Consider the following 20,404-nt stretch of genomic DNA (forward strand, 5'->3'; position numbering starts at 1 on the left):
TTAGCACAGAATACACGTACTTTTTACAGGCCATATCTGCTAGTTTCCCCTCCACCTGGCAAGGCAGAATTGCTCTGACCCTCTTTGCTCAGCCGGCAGTGGTGCTGGCACATCCCAGTGCTGCTGAGCAGCCCGCGGCTAAAGCCACAGCCACTTCTCTGAGCCGTCAGCCAGGTGCCTGCTGGCTGGTGGCAAAACCAGCAGCGCTGGCAGCACAAGGAAAATCGCAGCCAAGGCCTGAGGGAAAGCAGGGGTTTCCCCTCCAGAGGCGAGCTACCTCTGCTTTCAGTTTACATAGCTACGGAGCGAATATCCCGCAGGACACAGCTGCTCTCCTTGCAGCAGCTCAGAGCAGCCACAGAAATTGGTTTGCAGTGGACAGGCTCGAGGTGCAGGCACTAACCTGGGAGCTGTCTGAAGGGAGATTTCCAGGCAGCTCATCCCTAACTGCATGTGGTAAGTGCAATTTTAAACTGAAAAAAAAGAAAAACAAAAAGGAGAAACATCAAAGCCTTCCATAAACTCATGCTGTGCTGGAAAGGCGGCAATTATGCCATTCTTAACTCTGAGGCTATTTGCAAGGGAAAGGATCAGGAGATTTGGAAAGGGTGTCCGAGTGGGAGAGGTTTATTTTGTTCCATTCAGAGGAATGGATTACAGGCATAGAACTGTCTGTCACCTTGGAGAAGCTGGAGTCTTGAAATTTTGCCTCAAAAGCCTTGGGGATGCAGGGAAGGAAGCGATTTTGTTCCGATTAAAGAGAGTTGCAGCTTCCCGAGAGAGGCCGTCTTCTCAAATTAGTGGGTACTGTATGACACTTGTCTCTACTGGTGTTAGCCCTGCACTGACTAGGTGCAAATGAGATGAGAATCAGGATAAACGTGTATTAGAAATATCACCTGGTTATTTCAAGTTATTCCTGCTCCTCTAATTTGCATTTCCCTGGACGGTTCACACTGTGCATTAGTGATTCACAATGATGTACATTTGCACAAAGCAGGAGAAAAATTAATGAATTCCATCACTTCCCTTATATGGGAGACTTTATAGCTGAGCTACAGCTCCCTTGTTTTATTATGCCTTTTGATCTCCACAGAGTAATCTCTTTTCCCCTTGGCAGAACTGTGTAATTCTTGCTAATTTAATATGAATTACATTTACGCACTTTGGGCAGAATAAGCCTCATTATTCGTTATTTCTTGTGCACGCTCTTAAAACCAGGCCAAATTCCTGGCCCCCCACAGGTAGGCGTGCACGTAACATAACAACTAGTGTAACAGGCTGAGGTAGTGTACGGCACAAACACATGCAGCAACTAAACAAGTGGTTCATGGCAGGGAAATGGGTAGAAAGGGCTTCTGAGCCTTCCCTCCCGCACAAGGCATCGCTTATTGCATCGCACAGCCTGTGCTAGGCAGGAAATCATGTAAATAAATAATTATGGCTTTTGTTAGGTATGTCATGGTGCCATAAGCCCCACTGGGAGCACTGTCATAAAAAAAGTGGCAAATTCCTGTAGCTACATCTTTCTCCAAGATGCTACCAGTAGCTCCAAATGATTTCTGAAAAGACACAAGCAAAGAAGTAGGGAAAGTCAGGCGTGAATGCTTATTTATTGGAAAAAACCCACCACATAATGATTTTGCATTTGTGCTGAATACTGAAAGCAATTCTCCCTTCCCTCATGAAAACCTTAATCAGGATTATTATAGGACCCAAACGACTTACTTGGATCAGTGTAAGTAAATGAGGAACATATAACTTCACAGATTTTTGTCCTTTGGGGGAGGTGGGTAGAATTACTCAAATACTGGTAATTGTAATTCCTTGGTAAAGCAAAACTTCACTTCAATCTACCCACTTAGTTCAGAGCTTGTTAGCTGCTACAATTTTATTCCTTTTAAATCTTGCACAATTCTTAAATTAGTTTTCCAAATATATTTCCAGAAGACACTTAAGCAATTTGGTCTGTCTTTGTAGCGGAAAGAACAAGGACAAGATCGAGCTCATTGCACGCACTAAAAAAGGAGCAGGGGACAATTTTCAAACACGGAGGCTTCCCACCGCTGCCCTTTGAACTCACCAGCTCCTGCAGAAACAGGTCGTTGGCCATGTGCACGATCCGATCCACGTGGATGATGCCCCCGATGCTGTTCACCTCGATGTCAGAGAGGAAGGTGAGAACGAGAATCGCTTCCACCAAGAGCTGCCTGTACTCGGGCTGGGGTACGTGGTTCAGCACTGACTCCACGTGCACAGCAAACTTGATTTCGCACGGGGTCATCTGGCAAGTCGGAGTGGAAATGGAAAGAAAAAAACTGACGAATCCAAAAGACTAGCTCCCCGCATTCTGCAAGTACTTAAGCATATGCTCCTCTCTGCACGTGGGGGGAGACTGACTGAAGCGAACAAAATGTTTGCGCGGCTTTAGCACTTCCAGAAACTTTTTGTGTTGCTAGGCCCTGATCCTGCAAACAGTTACGCAACTTGCAGAAGGCTGCTCCAGCCCTGCAACCCGTCACACACACGGTTTAGCTGCACACAGGACTGCTGGTGCCGGGCTGGCAAATTAACTCTTCGCTCCTCGTGCCGCAGTCTTGCGCGCTCTGCCTTGTGAGTATCTTTCTGGCATCGCAGGTTAGTTGCAAAGCCAAAATTGCTGTCGAGTCTTAAAAATAACCACATCCTTAGAGGGAATGCTGTTCCACACAGAGATATAGCCATATTGTTTGTAGAGCAGCCTAATTTGCACCGGCATAGCTCTGCGGGTGCTACATGAAAGAAAGGCTGCTGCCTTAGGAGGTTTGTGCTTATTTCATTTGATTCCTTTAAACAGCAAAATTAGATACTGTCTAGGTCTGACAGGCTAAAAATATAAGCCTATTTATCTACACAATAGGAATAAATAAAGCTCCTCATTCTGAAAAAAAGGTTTAAATTTGGCAGAAAATTCCAGCTCCTCTCTTCAGCTGTTACCACCGTCCCTCAAAAGAGAAGGAACCCAGAGACAAATCTGAGGGAATCAGACAGGAAAACAGCCTCAGGCACACAAGCACCTCTCTTGTGCTGATGGATTACTGTTCACAAGAGTTTGTTTTATAGATATGAATTCGAAACCTGACAGTGCACCTAAAGACAGAGCAGAAATCCAACTAAGGGGAAAAAAAAAAACAAAGGAAAGGTTATGGATTTAAAATCAAAGCTTTGGTTAGAAACAATCATCCTTAATTGGTATTTACTTTTGAGACTGAGATGCCAAAATACACTGGCTGCTGGTAGAATCATAGAATCGTTTTGGTTGGAAGAGACCATCAAGATCGAGTCCAACCATAACCTAAGTCTAGCACTAACCACGTCCCTAAGAACCTCGTCTAAACACCTTTTAAAAACCTCCAGGGATGGTGACTGCACCACTTCCCTGGGCAGCCTGTTATAATGCTTGACAACCCTTTCTGTGAAGAAATTTTTCCTCACATCCAATCTAAACCTCCCCTGGCACAACTTGAGGCCATTTCCTGTCACTTGTTACCTGAGAGAAGAGACCAACCCCCTCCATGCTACAACCTCCTTTCAGGTAGTTGCAGAGAGCGATCAGGTCTCCCCTCAGCCTCCTTTTCTCCAGGCTAAACAGCCCCAGTTCCCTCAGCTGCTCCTCATCAGACTTGTGCTCCAGACCCCTCACCAGCTTCGCTGCCCTTCTCTGAACTCTCTCCAGCACCTCAATGTCTTTCCTGTAGTGAGGGGCCCAAAACTGAACACAGGATTCAAGGTGCAGCCTCTCCAGGGCTGAGTACAGGGGCACAATCACTTCCCTACTCCTGCTGGCCACACTCTTCCTGACACAAGCCAGGATGCTGTTGGCTTTTTTGGCCACCAGGGCACACTGCTGGCTCATGTTCAGCACATTCAGCTCATATTCAGCAGCATATTAAAAAAAAAAAAAGCGGCAAGCAATGTGTCTGCTTCATTCCAATGTGGCTGCGCGGTCACCTCCCCCTGCCCCAGGGGCGGCCATCAGGCACCCTCTGCCAAACGCTGCCCATGGGGTCAGTGCAGGCGTGCGGAGGGCGGCCTCAGTAAAGGGAAAACCTGCAGAAAGCTGCTCCCAGGCCTGTCTGGCAGGCACTCATCCACACAGCCCTGGGGACACTGGCAGAAGTGCTGGAGGGAAGGTCCAGATCTTCTAACCTTCTTAAAACCGATGATCTGTAACAGCAGCCCCGCTACGTCTTACACTGTCAAACCAAACATTCAGTCATGGGGCTATGAAACCGTTGGCATTTTACTGTACCTCTCTGGTGGTTGAAGAAGGAAGGACATACCCGTCAATGGACAGACCATGGCACTGAAACAACAACATTTAGACAATGAACAGAAATTCAGTTCTTCCAAGCGAATCTGAGTGTTCTCTGTTACCAGTCAGTGCGTAGCAATCCTCAGTTAAAAACAAACAAACAAAACCACCAAATACAAAAATCCGTAAATAACCCAAACAATGACAGTAAAACCTATTAAAAATATCATGTCACCTTTGCTGAAGAAGTTATTACATAACCTGGCAAATGTTAGAATAGCCTGACACGACACTCGGAGAGTGTCCTGGGCTCCAGCTCACCTACTGATAGGAAGGAAAGTGCTTAGAAAGCCACTACAGCAAGAGGCACACAAAGGAGGAAAACAAATCAATGAGAACATTCTGTAGGAAAGGATGTAGAAATAAAAGAAAATGCAAAAGCGTGACAACAGACTACAAAAGTGAGAACATTCAGTTTTCATTTTCGCTAAAACAACATTGACTTAAGTGTTTCAGATCCAGGGCACCACAACTCAAGGATGTCAACATGTTGTGGTGCCTGGACATGGGCCACCAACAGTGGGGGAGAGGTGGTGTTAGAAATATCAAGTGGTATACAAGAAAAGAGTGACAAAACCTAAATGGTGAAAAGACAGGGAAGGAATGACACTTCTGGGTACCCAAGATACAAAAACACACAAAGAAGGAGAGTGACCTTTTTTATGAATAGTCCAAAGAGAGTTTAAGAATGAAATATTAAAGACAACTTAGATAAGCACAATTGATTTTAATAGCCAGAAAACCATTCTAATAGTCCCAGCTATGACGTTAGGTGAGGACAGAAGTGACGCTCACTCTATTGAAAGGTCCTGTTAGTAAATAGCCACGAGGTCGTATGTGACTCATCTTGGCCGACGTCAACACTAAGTGATTTTAGAAGGACAATCAACCTCAACCTGATGCACATTTTTCCCAACTGTGCAGGCATGAACAGCTCAGTGCTGCAAGGTGCTGTGTGCTGGCTTCCATCCAGCAAAGCAGAAGAACAGGTGCATAATCATTTTGAAATTAGTAAAAATTCATAATTCCCCTGTCCTCCTTCCTGGAGAGCTGCTTCAACACATTTCCAGACCCCTGATCCCCAAGGTGCCGCCACAGACTTAGTTTTCACTTTAAAAAAAAACAAAGCAAAACCGAACAACAAAATGTTCAGAATGCAATACAGCTCAGAAGAGCTAGCAACAGATCTCAAGACATTTTGGAAGAGTCAGTGCAGTTTCCTACTTAATTCCTCACAGCCTTTCTGACCTGGAGCACACGAACTGCACCACATCTCAGTGCTCCTCAGCAGCACTGACCACAACTTGCATTAGGCTGTGGGTGAGGCAAAATAGACAGTGATGGAACAGAACCATTCAGACAAAATTCAACACCGGCAGTTTCAGAGCAAAATACTCTTTCAAACAAATGCATGAACTTGTGTTAACCATAGAATCATGGGATTATTTTGGTTAGAAAAGACCTTTAAGATCATTCAGTCCAATCACTAACCTCGCACTGCCAAGTCCACTACTAAACCACGTCCTGAAGAGCCTCATTGATATGTCTTTCAAACACCTCCAAGGATGGTGACTCCACCACTTCCCTGGGCAGCCTGTTCCAATGCCTGACAACCCTTTCCATGAATAAATTTTTCCTAATATCCAATCTAAACCTCCCTTGGCGCAACCTGAGGCCATTTCCTCTTGTCCTATCACTGGCTACTTGGGAGAAGAGACCAACCCCCTCCATGCTACAATCTCCTTTCAGGTAGTTGCAGAGAGTGATCAGGTCTCCCCTCAGCCTCCTTTTCTCCAGGCTGAACAGCCCCAGTTTCCTCAGCTGCTCCTCATCAGACTTGTGCTCCAGGCCCCTCACCAGCTTCATTGCCCTTCTCTGAACTCTCTCCAGCACCTCAATGTGTTTCCTGTAGTGAGGGACCCAAAACTGAACAGAGGATTCAGATGCGGCATCACTAGAGCCAACTACGGGGGCACAATCACTTCTCTAGTCCTGCTGGCCATACTCTTCCTGATACAAGCCAGGATGCTGTTGGCCTTTCTGGCTACCTGGGCACACTGCTGCCTCATGTTCAGCCGGCTGTCAATCAACATCCCCAGGTCCTTTTCCTCCAGGCAGGTTTTGCAGCCACCTTCCCTCAACCCTGTAGCACTGCCTGGGTTTGTTGTGAGGACCCAAGCACAGGACCCGGCACTTGGCCTTGTTGAACCTCATACAATTGGCCTCAGTCCATTGATTCAACTGGTCCAGTTCCCTCTGTAGAGTCTTCCTATCCTCCAGCAGATCAACATTGCCACCCAACTTGGTGTTGTCTGCAGACTTACTGAGGGTGCACTCGATTCCCTTGTCCAAAACATTAATAAAAATATTAAGAAGAACTGGCCTTTTTTTTTTATTTTTTTCCCAAGAGACACACTGCTACTAATGACTCCAGTTTCTACCAGCCTTCCAACTGAAGAGCAACTTCACCTCCCAGCAACATGCCACCTCCGGACCTCCACGTCCCCAAGTTACCATACAGCTTGCTTGCTTCCTGCCCTCCGCAGCTGCCAACCTACCTTCTGAAGGATTTTCCACACTTTCTCATAAAAGCCAACAGGAACTCTGTTAATAGCACCATCAAGCCTCCTTCTGCGCAGCCACTGTCCCTTTCGGTCACCCCAGCTTGTGTTTCCACTGGAGCCAGCAGGAGAGGTACTAGTGGGAGATGACGGAGTACTGCCCCTCTGAAAGAAACATCAAAGCCTTGGTTAGTTGCTTTCTACCACCCTTAGTGCTACTCCTGGTGAATACATCATTCTGTTACAAAGCTACCTCAGAACCAGGGAAAAAATACAGGCCATGATGTCATACAAGATGACTGAGCAAGACTGATGCCTTTCTCTTCCATTCACAACAAGGTTCGCTTGACCAGTACTTCAACTACTTCTCAACAAAACAGACAAGCAGTTCAACAGGCCTAACCCAATAAACTTCCCTGCTTGGTTCAACACAGGGCATGACAATTTTAACAACTATGAGTTGGGTGACAGGTCAGTGCCACTGGTGTGCAAGATTTGCAGGATAGGTCTGACTCAAACTTCGGGCTCCATGTTGTAAGAGAACCCAACGGTCCACGAATCCAGTAAGACAAGACATCTAAATTAAGTAGATTAAAAATTGACTTCATGGGACCATGTAATCATCATGCTTGCCTCTCTGTAAGTATGAGTCTTGTTTCCTTTGTTGTCACAATTGCTCTATTTTTTTACTCTACCAGACTTGGAGACTAAATTAGACGGCAAATCATCTTCAAAGCTGTGGCACTACCACCAAATTCTTGTTCCCATTTCCACACATGCAGTCTGCCTACTCTTTGCATTCCCTGAGACAGTGCTGTTCCGTTTCCTCCTTCCTTTTTGCACACCTATTACTTTCATCCCAGAAAGGACTTCACTGACAGCTCCAACACAAATCCCACCATCTCTGAGTAAGGAACTGCCTGAGCAAAGTTCTGGGTAGGGTGAGAAATAAGAACGAAAGCTGTACATTTGCAAAAGATAGGCTCACTGACTCTACACAGCCAAGCTCTGCAAAAAGACTGACAAATGCAACCAAAGTCCATATTGACTCTTGTTGGTGTCAGTGAGGCATAGGTGGTGTTCCCTGGATGACGTGATGGATGCCGTTCCTGAGATAGACAGAAGCTTCTGCACCCTGTTGGGTAGAGGAAGGGGATGCAGGAGGTCAGGTCAGCGGGAGGGTGGGTGCCAAAGCAAAGAAATCCATCTGCACATGATAATTAATCTGGCTACTCAGGTGGTTCAGGAAAGCAAAGATCTCACTGAACAATTCTGTGCATTTGGATCGAACACCCAGTTGAACCCTGCCTTTCTGCACGGGTGTGTGGGAAGAGAGATGTAAAAGGAAGCTGGCAGCTGTCAAGCCAGGCCACAGGGTCAGTGGCACTCTGCAGTTGTGTATTTAGGACATGGGGGAGGTGTGCCATCGACAGCGAGTCTGTGACCACAAATCACAATCGCCATTTCAAAGTGCACGCATAGCTGCAAACCTTCCATCTCTTCATGACAGATTTGCAGCCTCAGACTTACTTTAAATTGTTCATGTTTCTGTTGGTAAAATATTTAAACAATTATCTTAACAGTGAGAGCTTAAAATAGCTACAGTTTTTGCCCTGAATGAAGATGACTGCGTGAGGAGACACCCTGTCCCATAAACCCGCTGTCTCAAGAACCTGAAGCTATTCTGGGTTCATTCCTGTCCAGAAACTGCCAGCATTTATCAACACTATATTACTTTTAAGTACTGATGACACCTGCAACATAATCCACCATCAAGTAGCTAAATCTGCTGTGGTGTTTTATCTGCTAGAAATGCTTAAGCTTCAGGAGAACTAAGTGGATCTAAAGGTGAGACTCCACTACTATTAAAAGATTACCAATGAGAATTGGTTCCCAATGAAGATGAACAAGACAAAGAGGTAGGGCTTGAAAACAAGTTTTTACACGGGAGAAGCCACAAGAGGCGTCTAGAGCTAAGACCTTGCACACACACACAGATACAGGGTGAAGGGCAGGTGCAGAGCTGCAGACGGTGTTTTACCATGGAAGCGAACATGCTGCTGGACATGGAGTGGCCCTCACGAAAGAACTACAAAACAAAAACAGACACCAACACATCAGACAGACAGCCATGACAGAACAGGACGCAAACAAGGTTAAGTAACCCATCCGTGCGAAGACAAGAAACATGGAATAAGCTCAGGTACCCCAGCAAAAAGCATGGCAGGCCCTGGCTTCCTGCAGTGCTGCACCTCAGCTGATGTTGGGGCAGCTGCTGCTGATGCCCAGTGTCACCAACAGGCATATCTCACCGTGCCAGAAGCCTGCTTGTGGAGCCACAAGCTGCCCACACCATTCACTGAGCTCCAAGCATGGCCAACACAAACTGCGACAGTTTTAAGTCGCATGCAAAACCTTCCCCGTGACTCAAGGGTGGGAAAAAAAACCCCAAGCTTCCCACTTCCATTCCCCATTCATTGCAATGTAAGCAGCTTCTCTTTGCAGGAGTAGGCCATCTTGCTGCAGAAGGTCTGAGGGCTGCCAACTGGGTAGGCAGCACTAAACAAAGAGCTGCAAGGCAAAATTTTAGCTGAAATGTGGATGCAGCACCTCAGGCTTGCAGTACTTTTCTGTAACTGTCTACCTTAAGCCATACCGCCTATTTAAGTATTAATGGTTCAGACCCAAGCAAAGGCTTGATGTTCAGACTCCAGAAACAATTGCAGAAAAGGAGAGAGCTACACCCACTCAACACCTGAGATCTGGTGCAAGGACATATTAGCACAAGTACTTGAAGTGTTCCTTGTAACACAAAACTGATTCGCCCCCACTAAAATGACATAAAATTAGTGAATTTTTTCAGAGAATGCAGTGAGACACGGCAGGAAGCAGCATGAGTGGAAAGATGGGGGGAACAAAAATAAAACCAGTCAAATCTTCCTCTGTGCTGAAACATCAGGTTTCCATCTAATGCAAAAACAATGCAGGAAACACCTTTCCCACCTCAATAAACCTCCAAGTGTTTCAGCTCAGGTCGACCTCTGTATTTAAAACAAAATCGTGCTGCCACCTAGTGTCTAGTCCCTATTCCTTCCTAGAAAGGTCCACAAGTCAGACACACACCAGATGACTGCAAGCCCTGCTCAGGCTGAACCCCCAAATCATAGAATCATTACAGTTGGAAGAGACCCTCAAGATCGAGTCCAACCATAATCTAACTCTAGCACTAAACCATGTTCCTAAGTACCTCATCTAAATACATTTTAAACACCTCCAGGGATGGTGACTCCACCACTTCCCTGGGCAGCCTGTTCCAATGCCTGACAAACCTTACTGTGAAGAAATGTTTCCTCATATCCAATCTAAACCTGCCCTGGTGCAACTCGAGGCCATTTCCTCCTGTCCTGTCACTTGTTACTTGGGAGAAGAGACCAACCCCCTCCATGCTACAACCTCCTTTCAGGTAGTTGCAGAGAGCGATCAGGTCTCCCCTCAGCCTCCTTTTCTCCAGGCTGAACAGCCCCAGTTCCCTCAGCTGCTCCTCATCAGACTTGTGCTCAAGGCCCCTCACCAGCTTCATTGCCCTTCTCTGAACTCTCTCCAGCACCTCAGTGTCTTTCCTGTAGTGAGGGGTCTAAACGCTTCAGAACTGTTGGGAAGCAGCTGGCAGCACCTTCACAGCAACTGCTGTCCCACAAGGCTTGGCCACAATCATGCTCAGACAGCGGCACAGCTCCAACGTGGTGACCAGGTCTCGTGAGACAAGACTCCACATTTCACTGGCGCCTTTGCTTCCTTGCCTTATTGTGTCCCATGAAGGATCATTAACTGATCTTTATTGTCACCATCGAACGATCCACATTAAGACCATGCAGAAATGCCACTCCTTTCTAAAGGCTTATTGAGCAAATATGTTTCAGTCAAAGGAAAACATCACATACTTCCTCAGAAACTTGTTAAGCTTGCTTGTTAAGAGGGTCTTTAATAAACAGGTTCTAATATAAAATCATAGAATGGTTTGCATTGGAAGGAACCTTTAAGGACCATGCCACGGGCAGGGACACCTTCCACTAGACCAGGTTGCTCATAGCCCCATCGAGCCTGGCCTTGAATGCTTCCAGGGATGAGGCATCTACCACCTCTCTGGGCAACCCGTGCCAGTGCCTCACTTCCCTCATGGTGAAGAATTTCTCCCTTATGTCTAACCTAAATCTATGCTCTTCCAGTTGAAAACAGTTGTCCCTTGTCCTCTCACTACAGGCCTTGGCAAAAAGCATGTCTTCATCTTTCTTTGTAAATCCCCTTTATATACTGAAAAGCTGCAATAAGGTCCCCCTGGAGCCTTCTCCAGGCTAAATAATCCAGGCTGAAAAATACAGAACCTTTCTTATACAGGTATTTAGTTGACCACTACCTTCCCATTTATCTAACCACTCATCACATGCATTCAGAATATTTCGGTTGTGTTTTCTGTAATATCTCTCCATATACTCAGTTGCTGTGTAATTTAAAGTATTGAACTTACACATATACACATATATATATACACATGTATATATACATACACACACATTCTAGCAGCAATCATTCTCCATTCCTGAAGAAACAAAACAAGGAGATTAGAAACCAAGATTTCTTTTCCAAGTGTATCTTTTCCAAAAGGCATGTGGAACACTTCAGCAACTTGGGCAGAGTACAAGAATGAAAACTGTTTGCATGAAAGCTTCACTTTGTACATCTGACTTTTCCTTAGCTAAAGACCATGTAAGAGCTGTTTTAAAGTTGATGCCATGAATGCATTAGTTTGTTCAAGTTCTTCTATAGTCAGCATGTGAAGCAAGAACAAAAAAGGAGGTATATTTTTGGATGAAACATCCCCTTAGTGCCTTCTATTTAGTGATCAGCTTTAAACCAAAGGATCTTTGGAAACTTCCATCATTTACCAAGAATAAAACCTCACATAACAGAGTTCCAGAAAAGCTGCACTTTCTGATGAGCATTGTCAGAAAACCCTTACCTGCTTCATCTCACTCTTCAGTTTAGTAATACCACTTCTTTCTGTTTTCGTTGCTCCAGAATGCCCCATTTCATGAATAGAAATCGCAGGGCTAGATGAAGAGGAATCTACAGGTCGCACTGAAGGAAGCAAATGGACATTTTTACAATTCTAGAGGTAGAAAAACAAATGAAATTGTACCCAGAAGTTAAACACATATCCCTTTGGAAGTGTAAAATGCTCTTGGTGACAGCATCCTTTCAAATCATATCAATAGTTCAAACCTGATTGCATCAAGTAAGGAGCCTAGATCCATGCTTGGATATCAGGGGCTGACTTTCCAAGGCACTGAGCAATTGTAGCTTTAAAAGATGTAAGAGTTGCAATGAGTCTGTGAGGACCTAAGAATGAACCCAGGAGACAGCCAATGTGCCAGTTGGGAATATCTGGGCATCACAGACCTGGTCCCTGAAGGCAGGTTAGGTGTGACCTTTTTATGGTTTACATTCTGATCACATAAAATGTCTTAATTTCAAAAGTTTTCCTTCATGTAATTGAAAACTTGATACAATCTTATTTCGGTGTAGGACAGCTTCCATTATATTTGTTTTGTTTATTCCACAGCAGACACACACATGTACTGGCTACCCATGATTAACAGATTACCTATACCTCTATTTTACATGCCAAGAGTCGATTCGTATTTATAAGACAATCTAACTTTACATTTGTAGTTCTTCCTTAACATATACAAGTATCCAAATGGACAACTTACAGCTTCTTTCCACTCCAAACTCTTTTCCACTGAGAATATGGTGTAGGAGATTTTTCATATCAAAGGGGCTTAGATTCATCAAACTCTCTGAAGCTTCTTCACCTAGTTAAAAAAAAATAAAAAAAAGACAAACTCATTATAGGCGGCTTTATAGCTAGTTTTCCTAAGTAAACTGTTGATGAATGAAGTTCAGACACATTGAAGTTTGTGGCTAACCCTTCCTTTAAAAAAAATTAACATGTAGAGTCACATTTCAAAGAAAAGACATTGCAGGACTAAACAACAAACGCTGCATGGAAATAACACCATATGCATTAGTGATTACTATGCTGCAACTTGTGCGAAATCTCACCGAAGCTGACGATGAGAAAGCAGTTGCTCCTTTGTAGAGCAAGATGACTAGGAAAGGCATTACAGCCATCTCTCAACAGCAGATGACATGTAGATCCAAATTACGGAGCCAGAGTTATTCCTTAAAGAAACGCATGCATATGGAAGGCTTGTGTTTTATTTGATTAAAGATCGTGCTAGTTAAGTGAGAGAGAGGAAAAGCACATACATACATGTGAGCACACGTGAGCACAGACAGCTCTCCCATCAGAGAACACGGACAAGGCAGCAGCAAAGCGGAGGACAGTGTATAAAGCAGCTGGCGTTTAAAGCTAAGGAATAGCAAGAGGGACCCCAGGAATGAACAGGCTTTGCACTGTGAACAAAGCTGCTTCTGCTACTCAGCTACAGGCTTGGGGGAAACTGGGCTTTCTGTACTCTGTTCATACAGAAACAGAATTATCCCACAAAATTACTTGGCTGCTTTTGTCACCTTCTCCGAAGGGAGAAACCTGCTACCCCCCAGTGGCAGTCGGCCACTCAAGTCAGCGAGCAGCAGCCTCCAAAGTGAGTTCCATCTGACCAGCTACCAGGGACCCCCTCTTCCCTCCACCAGGGTGTGCCAGGGCATTAGAAATGGTAACAAGAGCTGAGCCACAAAAATATGGCCCAGATCATGCTCCTAAGTGACAGCATTTAGCTATATATTTGTCACATTAACTTGATTACTTTTCATGATGACTCCTTCTTAGACTTCCGACTCCTTTCAAGGGGTAAAATTCTTCAGTGATTTTTCAGATCTCTCTTCAGTCATGATTTCTCTCTAGCTTCACTTTTCCAAAATGAGTTTTAAGATATTTTTGCCTTGCACCACTTGTTTTTTCCTTACTTCTTGGGTGTTTGTAGGGCTTATGCAACATCTTGGGGGCCTGTAAGGATTTGTTTTTACTGTTGTCCTGGCAAAATAACATATCACTAGCTGAAACCTAAACGACAAATATTTTTCAACTAAGCACATTCAAGGGGAGAAGGCTCACACATAAAAGGAAGAAGATCAGAAATTATTTGAATCAAAACTACCAGAACTATGAATTAAGGCTTAATTATTCCAAAGACATCTAGGGTCCTAATTCTCATTGGCATTAGTAGCATTGGGTCTTTAAATACACACATTTGCAATTTGATGACCTGGACCTCAACCATTTACTGAAAGTCAGGGACTTAAGTATTAAATATGCACTTCCATTTGAATAACAGGGGGATGAGGCGACAGGAATCTTTCATTAAGCCGAAAAGAGAAGTTATTTTCAAAGTTCGTAAGTGCCAATGCTGCATGAAGAAGTTAATAAAAGGATTTAACACATATAAACGAAAAATCAACCACTGAGGTAAAGCAGAAAAAATGCCATAAGTACCCTTATGATAAAATTGCTCTTACCTGAGCATTTCAGACTTCGAGCCAGTTCAGTGGCCATCACCTGAATTATCAGACCAATGCGGAGCCTGAGCATTTCCACAAAAAGACTGGGCTGTGACCGGACGTACATTGCCAAGTACATAATTATTTCCTGTAAGGACAAATCCATAAGGGCAGCCATTCAGAGAAGGTCCTCTTGGCCTTCCCAGTCACAGAGCAAACACTGGTGCTGCACCGGGCACAGCTGGAAGAACCCTTCTTACACATGCTGCTTACCTGTGTCAGGACTGCAATACTGATGTCTTGGCCACTGGCTTCATAAATCAGATCCGTCAGCTCCTCAGGTGGCAGTGGGCTGCAAGAAGGCAAAGCACAGTGAGCAGTGACTCAGGCAGCTGCTGTTAATCTCATGAACAAGCACTGGAACCGAGTCACCCAGAAACATCTTTGCACCACAAAGGTGCCTACAATTCTGACTGGGTGGCTGCAATTCCTTCTGAAGGCAAGGAATAAGTTTTAAAATGAGGTAACAACAGCAGAATGGTACTGGCAGGAAGAAGAAGAGCAGGCTGCTTCTGTAACTGAGGCAGAGCTCCAACTTACGCGGTGATTATTTTCTCACGGGGTTCTGGTGGCAGGCCCACTGTAAGTTGCTTGTGGTGCGACAGAAGGTCTGTGCATGCCTATCACAATGGGACGGAAAACAAGAGACCTTGCTTTGAGACATGTGGAAGTGATACGGCTCCTAATTCTCCAAAATGAAGCATTTATTTAGCAATTTTTAAGTGCATTTCTGTTAATTGTCAGACATGTAGATCCAGCAGAATACTGTTAACTAGTTGCCAAAGATGCCCTGAGGTCAACAGGGCTACAAGAGTCTGCCCAGGTTGAAAGCCTGCTTCCCTGCGCAGTGAAATCAGCAGCATCATGGTTAGGGACTCCCGTGGGGCTGGCACATCAATAAAGGACTTTATCCTTAATCATAAGATAAACATTTGTTGTTTATTTAAGACAGAAAAGAATGTTTTAATCAATGAAAAGCCTGGCAGTATTAGCTAAAAAAAGTCCTGTGTACTAATTTATCTCTTAAAGCAAACAAACACCACACCACATTCCTGAATTAGACACCCTGACACATTGTGAAATAGGTGCTCCCCCCAGTACCACAGTGTTTACTGTTCTCTGTCAACCTCCTTTAAAAGTGGGTGTTCAGTTTACCTGTTTTAGGAGCCTGAATCAAATTCCTCTGATTTTGAAGAGTCTATTTTCTCCCCCTCAATGTGGAACACATCAGTTCACCTCTACTCTTTTCCTCCCAAATTCTTTGTATCTTTTCAACTTAACATACATGGCTTTCTCTGAACACGTCCGTACTGCTGTCCATCATGTCTTGAGGATGGAAAATGTTATATGCTTAATGAAGTACCATGCAGGGCTATTATCACAAATTCCTCCCCACAGATACAACTGTGACTAAAATAGGGCACCATAGATGTGACAGTCAAAGCTTTGAAAATGGCCAGAAATTAAAGAAAGAGCTCTTCAGAAATATGCAGGAATAAGTACAAAATTAAACAAATATTTTATAGTACTTGAAACACTTTTGTAATGTCCAAAATCAAATCTGTGCCCTTACAGTGGATCTTTCTTGTTACCATTTAATAGCCCCAAATATTTTAAAGCTTCTGAACAACCACATCCATGCACAAGGCAGACTGTCTGCCCAGTGGGATAGAAATCAGCAGAACATGTTTTTGCATCATGGCTGGCACCTTGACATACTGGTGCTCCAAAAGCATTCACAATAGCAACAGACAATTATCAATGACAACTACAACTTTCAAAGCACATAATTAAGCTTCTCTGTTTAACAGAGATGAAATGAAGCCTTCACAATCACTTACAGTGTGACATTCTCAGTCCATGCCAACATTAACACAGTTTGCAGTACAGATGAAAGGTAAAGATACGATTTTAGATCAGAAAAGCAACCAGTGTTTACTGAAAGATGCTGCCCTATGTGTGTTGTGAAGACTAGAAGAAGGGCAAGCACAAGCCCCACTAAACTGGTAGTCTCACCTGTTTCCCCTCAGGAAACTGAGCCAGTTATTATTTCTATTTCATACCTCAGCCAGGACTTCCACTCTCTTTTTGAGTATACCAGAAATATAACGGATTAAGCCCCACTCCTGATTGAGGCCTGCCTCTCTGTAGAGCTCGTTGAGCAGGCAATGAACAGTGACGCCGCGCTGTCCATCCAGCTCTGTGTCCCAGTCAGCGCCTCTGCCGGAAAAGACACTGAAGGTTAGTTGTCATCAGATAAAATGCTACACTGCTTAACCTTACCACACAACATTTTGGTCGCATTGCTCATTTTGGCGACAGAATTAAGTAGTACACGGGACGCGTGGGCCTTCACCAGGTTATATGGGGACAAAACCCTCTTGGTACCAGGAACGTTTATATTTACTTGAGCGTTCACTTAGACATGAGACTGTGACTTCAAAGCAACTACCTAAATGATTTCCCACCAGACATTAAACTGAGCATGCATGCAGACAGTCTGCTGAAGGAACACTCCACATGGTGCTTTTTCAGAGCAGAATTCAGCAATGTCTCCAGAACTGCTGAAGACTGCACCCATTTTTCAGATGCCTCAGGGGACTCAAAAGTTTTTTTGCCATGCCTCTTTCTTAGCTATTAACTACACTTTCACGCTGCTTATGCCGCTACTGAAAAAGCAAAAGAGATTTCTGTTCCTCTCCTGGTTTTGAAATACACTGCATTGTGGCTCTTGTTAAAGTTTTGAAGGGTCACAGAATGACCTTGCAACTCCTGCTGGAGGCACAGAAGTCTACCTGCCTGCCCAACAGAGACTCCTACAGTGAAACAAGTCCAGAATGGAAAATTGTTACATGCAGTTAAACAACAAAATGATTTTTTTTTTTTCAGGATTTCCTTTGCTCTTTAAGAGAGGCTGCTAAATATTTTGCTTGGGAAATCAAGATGACCAAAGAAGAGGTCCTCATGGGAGAAAGACTTAACAAAGAGACAATCTTCGTAGCAGTACGGAAGACCATCTGTGATTAACACATGGTTGTCTTTGCACCCAAAGCTAACTTCCTGACAGGTTCCAGCAGTATTCTCCTGCACAGGAAGAAAAAAAAAGGACCAATAAATGCAATAAAGACGATGATTTTGTTGGTTTGTATTTGCGTTTTATTCCCATCAAACCTTTTTAAACAGCAGCTGTTTACTAATGCCAGCAGCTGGGGTTACACAGTTAAGACTGTTTCAAATAATGTTTTGAAGAGCACTGAGTTTCAGGTGGTAGTGCACTTAAACATGTAGAGGGATTAGAGGAAAAACAGCAACTATAGAGGAAAAATAGCAACTACTCATTAAAACCACATTTTGCTTCTAATCAGAAAATGACAAGATGAAGTTTCCCTCCACCTCCCTTCTGTGTATAAAATTCACACCAAATCTTTGTGAACTTAATATGGGTGCAGTGAGTTCTCATTCATGGAAAGAATTTGTGCATTTCATTTGTGAGCCTTAGAGCCTGTACGTAGTCATGACTGTGTGCCAATCAACTCTAAAATCTGCACAAGCATTTTTTTGCAGCCAAATTATTCATGTAATCAAGCTAACTGCAAAGATGGTTGCTAAAGCCTAAATATTTTAACCTCTCACCTCAAAACACAACCCTGAACAGCAGACAGCTTTTGTACAAGCATAATAAGATAGTTGCAACCATACTTAAAGATGCTGAAGTTTGTACTCAGACAACTCACTTCATTATATGCAAGATATATAAGATATCTGCTTGATCATGGAGCGTTGGACATTCCTTCAGCTGCTCAACAAGTTTCCTGCAGTCCAAATCACCATGAGCATCTTTAGGCAAGTGCAAAACATTTTCACGGTCCTGAAAACAAAGATGAATGAAAAATCAAATAAATGATCTTGAAAAAAGTAGCAGATCAAATTCAAACTGTAACCTCCCACTGCACAATACAACAGACTCGCACCGTAACTCTGAACTTGAAATGCAGACACATCATATAGTTCTTGGTAAACTACTACAGACATGACAAGGAGACTAATCCCAGGAAACATAATATCCAGCATAGAACCTTGTCTCTAGTTTTGGTTCAGTCAACAACAAAAGCTTTTTTTTGGACAAAACAAATATTTTGTAATGAAGGAAACTGAACTATTTGCATGCTTTTCCTGTCATTTGCTGCTACTTGTAAAGAGAAAAGCAGAAGGATACTACCTTTTTTTTTTTTGTTGTTGAAATAATGTAGAGCTTTTTGAGTTCCATCTCTAATCTACATATATGTGGTGCTTCATGAATTGCTTTATGTTGCCATCATACATCTTCCAAGTTTATGAAACTAACATGTTAACTAATCAGATGTTGCAATACTGTGGTGAGTTCTTGGATGAAGAGATTTGTTTAATTAGCTATTCAGCAATTTATATTGTCCTAAAATATCACTTCTGCAAACACAGCCTGTAGAGCAGAATCCTTCGGGAGGCTGGATACAACCTCCTGTAACCATTCTCAGCAGCTGGTCACAGGCAAGACAAAACAAGCGCCCAGTGCAAACCACCATTCATACCTTGTCGTGGGGTTTGGCTGGTGCCTTAACGACGCCTGTCCTTTCACACACTCCCCTCCTGCCCAGACATTACTGCATATCCCATTTCTTGGAGAACATCTCTAAAGACTGTGAACATCCTGTCCTTCCCTTTGTGTGTTCAGTTAGAACTGAAGATGATGACCTAACAACTATCATATTATTTTCCGGTTTGCATGCATTATTAAAAATTTTCCCCTTGATAATGTCTATTTAACCAAAAAAACGTCACCCAGCCAAAAAATAAGTTCCAAAACAAGCAAGTAGCTACCTGGTACCTTGGGCAGAATGGCTTGTCTGTGAAGGAAAATGAGAAATAACACAGGATTTGGCTGGGAAGCACAGGAAAGGTCACAATATTGTGCCCTAAAACCACAAACAGCATAGAACTTCCCACAGCTTACCTTTGTGTCGAAGAAATGAGGATTATCAACAAGATTCAGAGACTTCCGGTGCGTGTTCAGAACTTTAGTGGGAAGAGACATAGACACAGCTGGAAAGCAAAGCCACCAGAAAAAAAAAAGAGTCAATTTCAAGTAACATCAAAATTGAAAACACATAGGTGAAGAAATAATACTAGGTAAAAACACCAGAAATACCTCCAAGAGTTCAAATATAGAGGTGTTGCTCCTGAGGTGCTGTGGAACTTGGAGACAAGGTCACGTTCTAAACCTTACCTCCTTGAAGGCTTGCTCCAAGAGCTCCTGAGAGCAGCCTGTCAACACTCAGGTGCTACAGGCTCAACTGACACCTCCTATGAGGGTTCATGCCTCAGAAATCCTACAGCCCAATGACCCGATCACAGAATCACAGAATGTTAGGGATTGGAAGGATCCTGCTCAGTGTTTTAAACATTTTAGTGGGAAGTATGTGGAGAAAATGGTCTAACTGGTAAGATATTGTCATTAAATTGATAATGCTAAATGGAAGCTAATGCTTTGTTAATGTCATTTGTTGAATTCAATAGAGGATAGGATGATATGGCACATGAAAGATGAGAGAAAAGAATGACAAAAAAGGTTGAAAGTTATTTACATTGAAGTTAAGGGAAGCCTTCCCTTAACCAGGCTATTGAGTACTATATACCTACATATAAAAAAATGTTGGAATTTAATTACAAATTCAGTCAAAGCTTTTTGTTTTGGTATAAATCCTCAAATCAGTCTATTAGTAATGTAGCATAATTAGGAATACTGTCCCATCTCTCTACTCCATTTGTTCTTACAAATTTAGAAAGTACATGCACACAGTTGTGCTTTTCTGACATTGAAACATTTCATTTCACCATAACTTCATTAAAATAAGAAAGTACATTTTCTCTG

General features: G+C 43.5%; 1 protein-coding gene across 2 annotated transcripts in view; it reads right to left on the reverse strand.

Moving 5' to 3' along the window:
- Positions 1-1,388: 1,388 nt before the first annotated feature.
- Positions 1,389-20,404, reverse strand: part of PHKA2 (phosphorylase kinase regulatory subunit alpha 2) — a gene marked incomplete at its 3' end in the record, with an annotated part of 46,601 nt that continues 27,585 nt past the window's right edge. Inside the window, exons 20-32 of one of the 2 annotated variants that reach the window (XM_080363334.1) lie at positions 19,487-19,575; positions 18,231-18,364; positions 16,560-16,716; positions 15,037-15,116; positions 14,710-14,788; positions 14,455-14,584; positions 12,687-12,788; positions 11,933-12,051; positions 8,957-9,004; positions 6,913-7,080; positions 4,292-4,345; positions 2,084-2,284; positions 1,389-1,562 (exon numbers count right to left, since the gene is read on the reverse strand). In XM_080363334.1, coding sequence (XP_080219460.1) covers positions 1,389-1,562; positions 2,084-2,284; positions 4,292-4,345; positions 6,913-7,080; positions 8,957-9,004; positions 11,933-12,051; positions 12,687-12,788; positions 14,455-14,584; positions 14,710-14,788; positions 15,037-15,116; positions 16,560-16,716; positions 18,231-18,364; positions 19,487-19,575 — 1,535 coding nt within the window. The remainder of the gene's footprint in view (positions 1,563-2,083; positions 2,285-4,291; positions 4,346-6,912; positions 7,081-8,956; positions 9,005-11,932; positions 12,052-12,686; positions 12,789-14,454; positions 14,585-14,709; positions 14,789-15,036; positions 15,117-16,559; positions 16,717-18,230; positions 18,365-19,486; positions 19,576-20,404) is intronic. The other variant, XM_080363335.1, reaches the window with a different exon arrangement.

Source organism: Nesoenas mayeri (genome assembly GCF_963082525.1).
Source record: "Nesoenas mayeri genome assembly, chromosome: 1".
Classification (NCBI taxonomy): Eukaryota; Metazoa; Chordata; class Aves; order Columbiformes; family Columbidae; genus Nesoenas; species Nesoenas mayeri.